The sequence below is a fragment of the Anolis carolinensis genome, unplaced genomic scaffold (assembly GCF_035594765.1).
Source record: "Anolis carolinensis isolate JA03-04 unplaced genomic scaffold, rAnoCar3.1.pri scaffold_12, whole genome shotgun sequence".
In the NCBI taxonomy this organism is placed as follows: domain Eukaryota; kingdom Metazoa; phylum Chordata; class Lepidosauria; order Squamata; family Dactyloidae; genus Anolis; species Anolis carolinensis.
The window spans coordinates 7,517,533-7,532,377 of NW_026943823.1; the positions used below are offsets into that span (position 1 = coordinate 7,517,533).

Genomic DNA, 14,845 nt, shown 5'->3' on the forward strand with positions numbered 1-14,845 from the left:
GTTCATTTTTTCTTTACCAAATCCCACTCTATTTGGTGCTCCTACCAATTATCAATTTTTTTAGGGAGGGTTTTTTGCTTTCCATCCAGGAGAAAGGCAAAAGGAACATCAACATCCTGACAATGCAATAGGAGTATATCTTCACCCGCTTCAGTCACAGGGTGTTAAAGAGGTTACATCAAAGGAAGCAGAATTGTGTAACTAGTATAACACGGCACAGTTAAGTTTATGTGCAATTGCTTTTTATGTATATTTGCCCTCTTCCTCCTGCTCACAATGAAAAGGAAGGTTGGGGATAACAACAACAACAACTTTATTTTTGTATCTTGCCTCCATCCCATTCTCTAAGCAACAGCTCTGGCTTTCAGGCAGTGGTTCCCCAAATGTTTTTTTGAGCTTCAATGCCCAGAATCCCTGGCTGCTGGCCATGCAGACTGGAGCTTCGTGGAGCCACAAGTCATTATTTTGCTAAACAAACCTGCTGCCACCTCCCATCTTCCAGATCTTCTGGACTATACATCACACAATCCCCTAACTGTGCTGATGAATTCTCATGAAAGCACCAGTTTTCAAATTGCAAAGGGCAACTGAGGCTCCTTCTACACTGCCATATAATCCAGATTATCAAAACAATCATCCACATTATCTGCTTTAAACTGGATTATATGAGTCTACATTGCCACATAATCCTGTTCAAATTTATATGGCAGCGCAGAAGAAGCCAAAAACACCTTCAAGGAAACCTGTATTATCATTACACGATTTCCCCCCTTTATTTGGTATTGCTGCCAATTTGGTGAGTGTGAAAAAAACTGGGGAAAAAGTCATCATTTTAGCAAATATTCTCCAGTAATATTAACACTGGACACTGGGTATTATTGATTATCCCTTGCTTTTACCGGATCTGATTCCATCCCTTCTCTTTTTCCGCCAAGGACCATAACTATGGTGGAATTAAAATGGAATTCACTGGAGGAGCAGAAGAGGAATAACATCTATTTTTATCTATTTTTTGAAAAAAGAACAATATCTCCAACTAAATCATCTTCAGTTGGTAAAGCAAGTGCACTGCCTCCTTCTGAGCAGCACTCAGGAAAGGAAAAACTCAAGAGACTCCATGGCAGCTTCCTCCAGGTTAGTGAACATAGGGAGGAGGTGCAGATTTGGGTAGTAACAATAAGACTCCAGTCTCGTTGAAACAGATATTTAATTTTATGCTACAGTTCACAACATTCCAGATCATTAACTAGGCTGACTGGAGCTGATGGAACGTGAAACCCAAAACATCTGGAAGGCTTCCTCAGATGGGAGGAAAGTTGGGATATGGACCCAGATGTGCAATAGAATACTGCCCTTCTATACTGCCATATAAAATCCAGATTATTTGCTTTGAACTGGGTTATATGGCGGTGTAGACTCAAACAGGTCTACACTGTCAATGTGGACTATCTACTTTGATTATATGACAGTGTAGAACAAGCCTGAATCTCCACCCAGTAGCTACTCCCAACTGGAGTAAACCTAACAAATGAGTGGTATTTATTTTATATATATCTTCTTCAGCACTGGGTTCAAAGGCTCTACTGAGTTTGGACTAGCAACTGAGCGCAGGCACATGTTCTACCGTTTCTTCTTCTTCGCAGAATAGTGTGGACGGCCCTTGCGGGGAGATGTAGCCAGCCTCAAATCTGGCTTTTTCCTGGCGCCGTCTGTCTTATCCTTTTGGCTAGGCAGGTTGGCATCCTCTGCAGTGATGGGGCGGATGATGTGGCCCGGCTGGGTGATGACGCGAGGGGCGGTCAGCCGCTGAAAGGCACGCTGGGTGTTCCAGGTGGGCCCCACCGGGGCTTGGATGCTGCGCTCAAACTGCTGGCTGTTCTCAAAGGGAAACGGCAGTTGATTCACCTGGAGGGAAGAGAGACCCACGCTCAGCCTAGAAGCAGAAGGCTGAGCATACTGAACTCTTTCTCTTCCCCAAAACGCAAACTACAACTCCAAGGTCTGACTCTCTCTCCCCTGATTTGGGGGCTCCAAAACAGTTAAAACAAACCTAGAAAATATTAACTGTCTACAAGAGATAAAAGAGCCACCATAATAAAGTGAAAACAGTTCCGAACAACAATGTTCCCAAATATTGTGCATTTCCTGCAAAACCATTTAATGTTTGTGTATTTGTTTAATGTTTTTGCATATTTGTATATTTTAAATTGTGTGGGTTTACTTTTAATTGTAAGCTGCTTTGAGTCTCCTTCAGGAGAGATAAAGCAGGCTATAAATAAGCATAATAATAATAATAATAGTAAGAAGAAGAAGAAGAAGAAGTAGCAGCAGCAGCAGCAGCACACAAAGATACTGTGGGACTTCTGAATCCAGACTGACAAAGTTCTGAAACACAACACACCAGACATCACAGTTGTGGAAAAGAAAAAGGTTTGGATCATTGATGTTGCCATCCCAGGTGACAGTCACATTGACGAAAAACAGGAAAAACTCAGACGCTATCAGGACCTCAAGACTGAACTGCAAAGACTCTGGCAGAAACCAGTATAGGTGGTCCAGGTGGTAATTGACACATTGGGTGCCATGCCAAAAGATCTCAGCCGGCATTTGGAAACAACAGACATGGACAAAATCATGATCTGCCAACTGCAAAAGGCCACCCTACTGGGATCTGCGCGCATCATCCGAAAATACATCACATAGTCCTAGACACTTGGGAAGTGTTTGACTTGTGATTTTGTGATATGAAATCAAGCATATCTATCTTGTTTGCTGTGTCATAACATAATAATAATAATAACCACCACCACCCTACAGAATCGATTTTGTCTGTAGCTTGGGAGACTGCCTGTATTGTGAATGTATAGTGTCTTCTTGACATGCAGAATGCAAATGTCGTATTCCTTCTGCTTGGACTGGAGTTCATAACTTGGGGACAGCCTGTACTGAGTCCATCTAATTCAGTATTTTTGTCATCTTCTGCATGTAAATGAGGGGATGTACCAGTAACCTAAAACCCCTCCCTGTTAAATAAAACCCTTAAGAGCACTTTGTTTCAAGAGGAGCCTCCCAGGGTGAAAAAATGTCCTCACCTGATAACCCGCAGCCAAGATATTGCGCTGTTCACTCAGAATAACATGAGGCAGATGCTTGTCCTTCCTTTGGGTTTGAGGTGCTGGTTTGATAAAGAACCTAACAAAGAACAGGGGAGGGAAAAAAGCAGAGTTCTGGCAGACTGGCAGCAGAACGGTCAACGGTGGATACTTTGACCTCGTCTGCAAACGTACCGTTTCTTCTTCTTGGAGCTTGGCCGTAGCCCTGTGCCTCCCCACTCGCCCCATCCTGGGAGAACCAAATCAACCGCTTTGGGCTTGCTAGCCTCCTCCGCTCGCCGCTTCTCCTTCATGAAATCTGCCATCACGTTGTCATTGGCAAAGGCCTCCTGGATGACACGCCGCTGGTCTGTGTCTGCATCAAACTGCATAAAAGAACAAGGTTAGCCGATACTAGCTCTTGTGAGTGACGAACCTCAATGGGTTTCCAGGACAAGGACTGAACTTCTATTTTAAAGAACACAGGATCAAAATTTATTTATTTATTATGATTTATTTGCGACATTTATATCCTGCCCTTCTCACCCCGAAGGGGACTCAGGGTGGTTTGTAAGTATATATACATACAATATATTATATTATACGACTATATTGCAATATTATTAGTAATATTGCATGTGATATATACAATTATAATAGTGAATTATAATTATTATTACATTGTATTATATCACATTATTATTATTAATATTACATGTATATACAATATATTATAATATTATTATAGTATACAATATATTATAATATTAATATAGTATAATATTATTATATATTATATCATTAAATTGATACAGGAGACATGGTGGAAACTGTAGCCCAAACACAGCTTCTTCTTACATCCAAACACACAGAACTGTGACTTAGGTCCCTTCTACAGTGTCATATAATCCAGATTATCAAATCAGGTAATCCATATTGAATTTGATTAATAATAATAATAATAATAATAATAATAATACACTTTATTTATATTCCGCCTTTCTCCCCCAGGGACTCAGAGCTGATTACAGCATTTACATAGTCAAACATTCAATGCCTTTACAGTCAAATACAACGAGGCATACAAACATAAGCAAGGCAAGGGTTTCTCCTTTCACTTCCAGCTTCTGGAGGCAGTGCTCATCTCTGGCTCCGCAGAGGTGTTTTTTCTCAGTTTTCAAGCCAAGCAGCCTCCTGGTCATGTGGCCAGCAAGATTGCTTGGAGCATCTCTTTCCCTTTTCTCACCGAAGTGGTACCTATTTACCTACTCACATTTGCATGGCATGTTTTTGAATTTCTAAGTTGGCAAGGAGCTAGGGCTGACAGATGGGAGCTCACTCCGTCTCGCGGATTCAAACTGCCAACCTTCAGGTCAGCAGTTCAGCAGCACAAAAGTGTAAGCCATTGTGCCACTGCAGTCCCTCTATGAATCTATGCTGCCATATAATCCAGTTCAAAGCAGATAATCTGGATTTTATATGGTAGTGTAGAAGGGGCCTTATTTCTACCATGGCTAGTGGGAATAAAAGCTATTTTCCTAGTGAGCATTCTCCCTATTCAGCCCTGCATTAATATAGCATCTGTTTCCACACAGAAAGGTGTTTCCCCCCCCCCTTTTTTTATATCGTCAATTAAAAATGGATCTCCAGCAACATAAACTAATCAAAACTCCATTATGTTGGTGATCCGGGAACTGTTGGTGGTTTTAATTAGGAAAACAAGGCATGGTTTGATAACCATATTTCTCCAGCATTTCCTCCAGATGCATTGGCGTCTCTCTCTGAATGGGTTGGGATCTGAAAACAACCACCCTTCCACCCCCATCCCATTGATACCTTCATAAAAAACTTCATTACTTTTGGTGGTTTCGCAGCAGCCACTGCCCCTCCTCCTTTTCTCACTGATGCTCACCTCATCTTGCACAACACTGGGCACAAGTGGGCACTTCACAGCCTGGGGTGCCTCTGCAAGGACTGCCTTCAGGTCAATCAGGGCCTTCCGCTTGGCTGGCTTTTTCTTGCCTGCCTTGGACGTAGCCTGTGAGAGGTCTGGGGCACCCTTGGCTTGAAGTGATGACTTTGCTTCTGCAGGCTCCAACAGCACTGCCTCCTTGGAAGATGAAGTTCGGTCTTCCTGGGATGCAATCTCTGGCTCCAAGGCCTCTACATCTTCCAAGGTGTGAAGCTGATCTAGTGTCTCCTTCAGAAAGGGCTCCTCTGGTGCAGGACTTGGGGGCGCTGGAGGAAGCACATCAGACAGCATGGGAATAGTTTCCTCTTCGCCGGGACCTGTAGGAATAGCAAGACAGTCCAGTTTGCTCCAGAAGAGATCTCCGTGAGCACACCAATGCCCACCTACACCACAATAGTCATGCAAAAGCATCCACAAAGAAACTACCATCTCTCATTGTTGATCCTTAAGTATCGGAAGCCAGCAGCACACCTTCTTGAACCATCTTGGTTAGGTTATTAACCACCAATAGTCTCTCTGTTCCTCAGACATCTGTGGTGAATTCCCCTTTTAATTCAGAGTCAGTGTGACGGGATTTGACCATAATATATGACTCTTGAGTGCAGAGTTTGAATCCCAGCTCAACTACGAAAACTCACTGAGTGACCTTGGGCAAGTCACACTCTCTCTGCCGTAGAGGAAGGCAAAGGAAAGTCTCATCTGAGCATATCTTGCCTAGAAACCCCCATGACAGGGAAAGGTTATGTGCTGGACTGTAAGTCCAGAATCATGCAGCAATGATTTTTCCCAAGCTTTGGTCCTGCTGGACAAAACCTACCTGTCATTATTATTATTATTATTATTATTATTATTATTATTATTATTATTATTATTATGACACAGCAAACAAGATAGATATGCTGGATTTCATATCACAAAATCACAAGTCGAACACTTCCCAAGTGTCTAGGACTGTGTGATGTATTTTCAGATGATGCGCGCAGATCCCAGCAGGGTGGCCTTTTGCAGTTGGCAGATCGTAATTTTGTCAATGTCTATTGTTTCCAAATGCCGGCTGAGATCTTTTGGCACGGCACAATTATTATTATTATTATTATTATTATTATTATTATCATCATTATTTATGACACAGCAAACAAGATAGATATGCTGGGGTATTAATATTATTATTATTAATACCCCACTTTGTCTCTCCCAAGGAGAGATAATGTAGGATATAAACACACACATAATAAATTATGTTTTCCTGAAATTTTAGTAGATATTGACCAAATACAGGTGCAAACCTGTTCCCACAGATGGAAGGGCTAGAAAACTGGATAGTTAGTATTTTTGAAACCTGAAAGCTACATGCGTTTCTGGAGTTGCATCACATGACAGTTCCCAGTAGTTATTTTTTAGATTTTCATTTTTATTGACTTTCCTTTTCTAGCTGCTTTGAAGTTTTGTGCAAAGGCAAGGCAGGCATGGGATATGCCAGTGTATTTGGGGGCCATTTTATGCAATTCAAGACCATACTGTGGACCGTATTTGGACAAAGACAAATGGGAACCCCCAACTAGAGTCTCCCCAACATACACCTCCACCCTAAAACAAGATGTCTCAAGTGATTTGTCTTAAAAGAACTATTCTAACGCCATTACATTGCTGAAATTCATTGGTACGATGCAAACTTTGAGGTTTCTGGCTGCAGAAATAGCTTTCAAGTCATGCGCATGCTGCTCTATCCCAATGATAAGGTACCAATTCTGTGCCTCAGGCCCCTTCTATACTGTTTTTAGATCCCAGGTTATCTGTTTTGAAATAGATTACATAATAAGCAGATAATCTGGGATCAGATCCTGGGATATAAGGACAGTGCAGAAGGGGCCTAAGATGGCATCCTATATTTTGAGGGCATTTCAACATGCAAATGCCTGCTAACACATCCAGCCCTGTTTGTGTTTTCTTGTCTGAGCCAAACTCAGTTATCTTTCTCTTTCTCCCATTCGGATAATGAGCTAGTCTTTTCCTCCACTGAATCTTTCCCATATGACAATGGCATCCTTCTTCCAACTTGGATCAAGGCCCTTCCCAAATCTTGCCAGCTCACCTTGCAGCTCAGAACTGCCTTGCTGGCCCTGCTCAGACTCCATCAAACTTTGCAATGGCGCCTCCTCTCCATCGCTCTCCTCGCTGTCATTGGCTTGAGCTGGTATATCCTCTTTGGGGTTTGCGCAAGTCTTTCCCAACATCCACGGGTTGTCTGGATTCATCCCAATATGCCCATCATTGACAACATCTGGGATGAGACCCCCTTCAGCGTCAGAGTTGTTGCCTCCGTCCTCATTATCCGATTCCAAGAGTACTTTCTCTGTCAGTTCTTTGTTCCGGGCCAGCTGCTCTTGCATCGCTTGCCTGGCCTGTGGAGGAGGGAGGCAGATAGTACTGGCTTATTTATGGCTTAAGTGGATGAGGAAAAAAAATACTTTTTATTTATTACATCTTTTCTACCCTGCTCTCACCCCTCAGGGGACTCAGGGCAGCTTACAACATGAACATATACATCAAAACAATTTATATCATGTTTAAAAATCCATTTAAATTAAAAACTTACATTAAAATTGAGAGCTTACATTAAAAAACCTACATAGTTATACATATAACTTTTTCTCAGATTTGCCCTTCTTCTGAGTCCCTTACCTCCAGGTTGTACTTTGCCATGAGGACAGTTGACTTGGCCCACCTGCCTTTGTTCTGATGCTTGAGGCTCATTCTCTCCTGTGTAGAGAAGAGAAGAAACATATTAGGATGGTGGAATATACACCCAAGAAATGCATTTTTCCATGTCTTAAGAAAGGGACCTGCACCTCACCTCAATACGTGCTTTCTCAATCTTTTCCAGCTGCTCCAGAGCTGCCTCAGGATTGCTTTTTTGGAGCATCTCAAACTCTTGAAGGACTTTGCGACTCTTGCCTTTCCTCAGCACTTTGTGATACCTTCAGGGGAGAGCACGGATATCAAGGAATCAGGCACAGGAGAAGGAGTCATGGTGCCCACCTCCCAACTCAAAAGCCCCTATTAATGAGTGATTTTGTAATAAAATGGTTAGAGCAGGACCAAGGAATTTTGCCTGGTCTAGATATCTCCATCTTCCTTTTTAATTTTCTCCCATTTATTATTTTTATTGTATACAAAAGACAGACAAATACAGATACTACAATAACAAAAGCACAGAATCCAACATCCTAATAAACTCTTTCCACCTTCCTCTCACCCGTGAACCCACCACCTATGGGTTGCTGTGAGTTTTCTCTCTGACCATGTTCCAGAAGCATTCTCTCCTGATGTTTCACCCACATCTATGGCAGGCATCCTCAGAGGTTGTGAGGTCTGTTGGAAACTAGGCAAGTGGGGTTTATATATCTGTAGAATGTCCAGGATGGGAGAAACAGGGGAATTCCAGACAGGAAACAATCAGGGTCAGCTAACACCTCCCAACAAAAGATTGACCCAGGCAGGAAGCAGCCAGGCTTCGAAGCTACAAGGCTGTTCAGTGCTAATCAAGGTGGCCAATTGCAACGTTTTCACTTGCCTCCAACAGACAACAGCTTTCTCTCCCATCCTGGATATTATTCCAGATATATAAACCCCACTTGCCTAGTTTCCAACAACCTCACAACCTCTGAGGATGCCTGCCGTAGATGTGGGTGAAACGTCAGGAGAGAATGTTTCTGGAACATGGCCATATAGCTCGGAAACCTCAAACCAACCCAGTGATTCCGGCCATGAAAGCCTTCGACAACACATTTTATACATATTTTCCCTAATAGATCCAGTCATTGAAAATTTAAATAATCTTTTCATTAGATATTCCCTTTTCTCCAAATCAATATTTTCCCCTTGGTCTCGCTATATCTCTTTTTCTTCCATAGCCCTAATGGCTGGGGGATGATGGGAGTCAAAGCCCCTTAGTAAAAGATGCCACCATCCCACACACACATAAATCAATGAGTGGGAAGGTTCACATTACAATATCAGGCAGCCATGAAGCTTATGAAGTGGCTTTTGGGCAAGTTACGGTCACAGTCAAATAATATAAAACAGGGAGGGAGACTGGGAAGGAGAAAGACAACCACGTTTTCCAGCGTTGCACAACTTGGTGCCCTCCAAAGAGTTTCAGATGTCAACATCCAAGATCCTTCACCACTAGAATCAGCGTATTCAGAGCATTAGGTTATGAAAAGCTCCATCAATCCCTTACTTTTTGCTTTTGATCTTTCCTTTGCGCCGTGCTTTTGCTTCATAATAGGACTGAAGGGCTCGAGCCCTCTGGAGCTCCATCCGGCGTAACTGAGCCTGAAACACACACAGAGGTTTGCTGTCGACGTGGACACACCACAGCAGACCCAAATCCATAAGAGTGGAAAGACGGAGGGGAAGAAAAAGCTGGCTGGATTAGGGCTCACCTCCTCCAGGCTCATGGCCTGCAGCGAAGCCTTTTCATAGGGCGTCAGGAGCGGATCCTTTATTGGCTGCTGCGTTTTGTGAAGGAGACTGAAAATCTCTTGTTCCAGGGGCGTCCGTGCCTTGGGGGTCCAAAAAAGGACATAACTGAGTTTGTCTACAGCAGCGAAAAAATAATCTTGGCTGAAGCAGTGAAGTTGTCTAGAAGACTCCCACAAACACACACTTTGCCAATCCCTGACAGACATCACACTCGGCCCTCGTAGGCCAAACAATACTCACCTGCCAACTGCTAATTACTTCTTCAACAGGCGCAACGGTCACACTTTCCTGCTGCAGTGGGAAAACAAGCTGTTCAGCACGCCGGTTTTGCCGGACAACCGGATCCCACTTGGCCAGGTCTTGGGCTGTCTGTGTGTAGGCCGCTTCCCGCACCACCTGCAGAAAAGATAGCACATCACTGAGCAAAATATCCCTAACAGTGTTACTCCATTAAGGAGGCACTGGAAAAAATATTTTGGATTAAAACTCCAATGACTAGCTAGGGATTCTGGGAGTTGTAGTCCACTTTTCACAGATTTAGGTCCAGCATGAATGGCAAGAACCTATTTCTCATGCACTCGGGCACTGTATTAATGCCACCAGCCAAACTGTAAAGTCTTGTTCAGACACTCATCCAAAATGTATTTTGGAGGAATCAGCTTCATAGAACTACAGTAGAGTCTCGCTTATCCAACATAAATGGAACGTTGGGTAAGCGAAAATGTTGGATACTAAGGAGGGATTAAGGAAAAGCCTATTAAATATCAAATTATGTTATGATTTTACAAATTAAGCACCAAAACATCATGTTTTACAACAAATTGAAAGAAAAAGCAGTTCAATACACAGTAAAATTATGTAGTAATAATTACTGTCTTTATGAATTTAGCACCAAAATATCACAATGTATTGAAAACATTGACTATAAAAACATTGACTACAAATAAAAATAGAATTGCTGCCTAGAGAAACAGCTGTGGATCCAGGTGGGAGGCAGACTGCATTGGGTAATACAAAAGTTGGATAAGCGAAGATTGGATAAGCAAGACTCTACTGTATATTGATTTAGAATCCATTTGCATGTTAAAAGATGCCCATGGTCAAGAATAGCACCTAATGAACAACGGAATTTGTGAGCTATAAGATTTGGGGGCTGCTCCCAATTTATTATTATATACCTTCAAGTGGTTTCCAACTTTTGGTGACTTTAAAATTAAAGTAGATCAAAACACAGATTTGCAATGACCACTGGTCAGGTTGACTGTTATCCACATGCCTCAAGGCACCACCTATAATGACAACAGTAAACTTGGGTAATCCAGTTGAGTTCAAATGCTGAAGGACAAAAGCAAGAGAGGGCTATTGGTTGGCCAGCATGGGATGCTAGGCATGCCTTTGGTTGATCTACTGATAGGTTTATGTTTATACAGAATAGAGTGTGGCACTTCTGAGGCTAGATAGCCATTTCACTCTCTTCCAACTATGATTCTAGAAATCCTACCACTAGAATAACCCAAGGCAATGTTTTCATAAGCTACAGCTCTGCAATAGTGTCATTTTGACAATAAAAGCCCCAGAAGCATTAGCCTTCATGAAAACTACTCACACCAGCCAGAGGATTCTGCGATTTGAAGTGCCAAATAAGGAACTTTTCCAAGCTGTTCCTGAACTTCAGGTTGTCAGCCTCTTCCTTGTCCCTATAAATGTACATCTGCCCATGAACCATCCCGTAAACTCACCCGTTCATTCTCCTCCTTGCTCAAAGGGAGCTTGACAGCCTTCTTTTGCTGGGCTTTGTTCAGTTGTTTGCGAAGGCGGCGTAAAGCTGGGGATGCGGAAGCTGGCTTCAGGAGCTCTGAGAGGACCACTTTCTCGTCAGCACCTGAAATGAACAACAATACTCTATAGAAGCTGACTAAAGTAATCTACCTTATATCAGGATTAGTCTAGGATTGGAGACCTCCAAGTGTGAGGGCAAGTTTAACCTGTCCAGAGCTCCCCAAATGGTGCATCCCTATGAACATAGTGGTTTCCCAGCATTTCCATTACTTTTTCTGGATTCTAAAAGGAGAAACTACATCTATCATACACCTTAGTTACTGGCTATAAAACCTTTCATCTTAAATATGCTAGTATTTTGGCTCACCCAAAATGAATGTTGTGACAGTTCATAGAAATCTTAACCACTTGCTATACTGGCTACAGCAGTGGTTCTCAACCTAGGGTCCCCAGATGTTTCTGGCCTTCAGCTCCCAGAAATCCTTACAGCTGGTAAACTGGCTGGGATTCCTGAGAGTTGTAGGCCAAAAACATATGGGGACCCCAGTTTGAGGACCACTGGGCTAGAACTGTATGAACCTGCAAACAACTGTAGGGCTGTGTGATTCCTCTCACACTGAGCAACTCAAATATTGTCCACTCTGACTAGTATCTCATGCAAAACAGTCCTTATTTTATGTTATCTGATCTTTTCAACTAAAAATGCAAGGAACTGGAGTTCTTCTACAAGCAAAGCAGCCATTCTGCCTCTTCCTTTTACTAGGGTTTGCCAAGTAATATCCGGATAAGGACCAAGCCTCCCTCTTATAAGTAACAAAGGCAACATCCATGCCAGGAACTACCTCAGGCCTGCACAACCTGTTGCCCTCCTGCTGTTTTTGGATCTCAACTCCCAGAAATTCCTGGCCATTGGACAAGCTGGCTAGGGCTTCTGGGAGTTGGGAGGCCAAAACAGCCAAAGGGCCATGGGTTGTGCAGGTCTGGTCTACTTCAAAGCAACAGGTGAAGATGGAAATATCTTACCTCCACCAACATCAAATTCTGAGATCTGCCTGCTTGCCTCAGTACGCTCAGTGGCTCGCAATCTGCAAAGAAGAGAATAAGTAAGTGAGGAACAGAAAAAGGGAACTATTTGCATACAATTCTCATCACTTAAGACCATGATACAGGCAGTCCTCAAGCTACAAACAAGATAGGTTCTGTAGATTTGTTCACCAAAATTAGGGTGCACATTAGATTTGCGTAATATGGTAATCTTAGTGCTGAGCCAAAACAAAAGGGGAAGCTGCTTCAGGTGCAGTTGGAGTTGCTATTTAAGGGACATAATCTCTGATTTTAATTGTCATTGATCAATGCTATACAATACTAGTTTGGTGAGCCACCAGCATTCTTTGGCAAAGAAGACTCAAAACCTTGTGAAACTACATGACTCAATATCATTGAGCCAGGGCAGTTAAAGTGGATTCATTATACAGCATAGATGCACCCCAAGGTTTTATTTTTCATGGCTAGAAGCATTGGTGTCCTAACACTTGTGTTTTTAAAGATGGAATTATAAGCATGAACCAAATGTAAAGCACATTTTTTTGGCCAAATTACAAAGAGTGCACTTTTTGCAGCTATGCATTACATTCACCAGCAAATACATTTTTTTGGATTCAGGGTTTCAAAAATGGATGTGCGCTTTAGTTTCGATGCCACATTACACTCGAGACAATACGAATATCTCCGTTCCCTCTTACCGCTTTCCTCCAGACAAAGTACTAAGTGTATCCACAAGCTGGCGGTGTCTCTTTGCTGCCTCTTCATCGCCTGCCTGGAAAACAAAAAGCTACAGTGAACAGGGCCTAAGGATCAGAGGCAGAGCACATGCCAGAAACACGTTTGGATGAGGATAAACAGAAACAAGACCCGAAGGTGACCTCTGGGCATTCCCTGCCTAGAGTCTCCCTGTGAAAAGAAAGTGCTACTACGAGATTAAACTGCTCTTCTCCCTGCTCTAGATCCAGGAAAGTGAAACAATACACTGAGGATGCAGCTACACTGCTGAATTAATGCAGGCTGATAGAGGGTTTTTTTTTTTTTACTTTAGACATTTTTATTTCATTTTTGCAATGTTATAACATAACAGAAAGGGAAAAAGAGTGTAAAACAAAGAAAAACATGACATGTTAGCTATAGAGTTTTGTTAGTAAATTAAATCTACATCATTGGGGTGTGGAGGGGGAGGGTAATGTTATGCTTGGGAAGCTGTGAGTTTTCCGGGCTGAATGGCCATGTTCCAGAAGCATCCTCTCCTGATGTTTCACCCACAGCTAAGACTTCCCCATCAAAGGCCTGGGCTGGCCCGGGCTGTGGCGCAGGCGGGAGAGCAAGCCAGCTGCAACCAGCTGCAATGAATCACTCTGACCAGGAGGTCATGAGTTCGAGGCCCGCTCGAAGCCTATGTTTGTCTTGTCTTTGTTCTATGTTAAAAGGCATTGAATGTTTGCCTATATGTGTAATGTGATCAGCCCTGAGTCCCCTTCGGGGTGAGAAGGGCGGAATATAAATGCTGTAAATAAATAAATAAATAAATAAAGGATTCCCTCAGGCAGGAAGCAGCCAGGCTTTGAAGCTACAAGGCCATTCAATGCCAATCGAACAAGCCAAATGCACCATTTACACTTGCCTCAAACAGACAAGAGTCCTTTCTCCCACCCTGGACATCATTCCACAGATCTATAAACCCCACTTGCCTATTTTCCGCTAGACCTCATAACCTCTGAGGTTGCCTGTCATAGATGTGGGCGAAATGTCAGGAGAGAATGCTTCTGGAACATGGCCACAGCAACTCAAACAAAAAGGGCTTGAGAAGCTCACCTCTTCCTCCTCCTCTGGGCCGCTCAGAATCGGCTCATCTTCTTCTGCCGCCGCCATCGGGAAAGGGAGTCCGCTAAATCCCTTCCTTCCTTGCCCAAATGGGAAGAACTTTTCCACACGTGCTGTTTGCCCCTCTGGCAAACTGCTTGCCGCAAAACGAGTCAGCGTTTCCGCTCCCGAAGTTACAATTTTGCAGCACTTCCGCCCTTTTTTCCCTTACTGAGAATTTGACTACGGAGGCGGAGCTGGCCAGCCGGACACGCCCCCGAGCCTTTTCCAAACCAATGGCAGGCCATTCTCTTGGCGACTCCGCCCCATCTAGCTGTCAGAAATCCTGACAGGCCACGCCTCCTGTCATTTCTTTGAAGGGCGTGCGGCTTGACCAATCTAAGGCCACCCTCAGCAAAGAGGCCGCCCTTGGAGAGCAAGAGGCCTCGCAAAGCATGGGGCTTTCTGATTCCCTCAGAAACACGGAATCAGAGAGGCGTGTAACTTGTTTCCCCGTCTTGAATAAACTGCCACAGCTTCAACGGGGAAATAAAAACCGCTGTCCCTGTCAATTGCTGGCTTACTTTCGCCTTCCCTCAGGAGAATCCTGCTTGAGGAGAGGCGGCTCCCGGTCTCGCACCTTTCCACCCCTCGGTATGTAAAT

General features: G+C 43.3%; 1 protein-coding gene across 1 annotated transcript; it reads right to left on the reverse strand.

The window, feature by feature from the left end:
* Positions 1-296: 296 nt before the first annotated feature.
* Positions 297-14,810, reverse strand: utp14a (UTP14A small subunit processome component). The gene is made up of 14 exons (XM_003227091.4): positions 14,194-14,810; positions 13,074-13,147; positions 12,355-12,416; positions 11,292-11,434; positions 9,793-9,948; positions 9,513-9,632; positions 9,308-9,402; positions 7,919-8,042; positions 7,747-7,824; positions 7,157-7,466; positions 5,005-5,381; positions 3,288-3,478; positions 3,093-3,192; positions 297-1,905 (listed from the first exon to the last, which is right to left on the reverse strand). The coding sequence occupies exons 1-14, from the start codon at positions 14,248-14,250 to the stop codon at positions 1,621-1,623; spliced, it is 2,172 nt and encodes a 723-aa protein (XP_003227139.2). The 5' UTR covers positions 14,251-14,810; the 3' UTR covers positions 297-1,620.
* Positions 14,811-14,845: the final 35 nt, after the last annotated feature.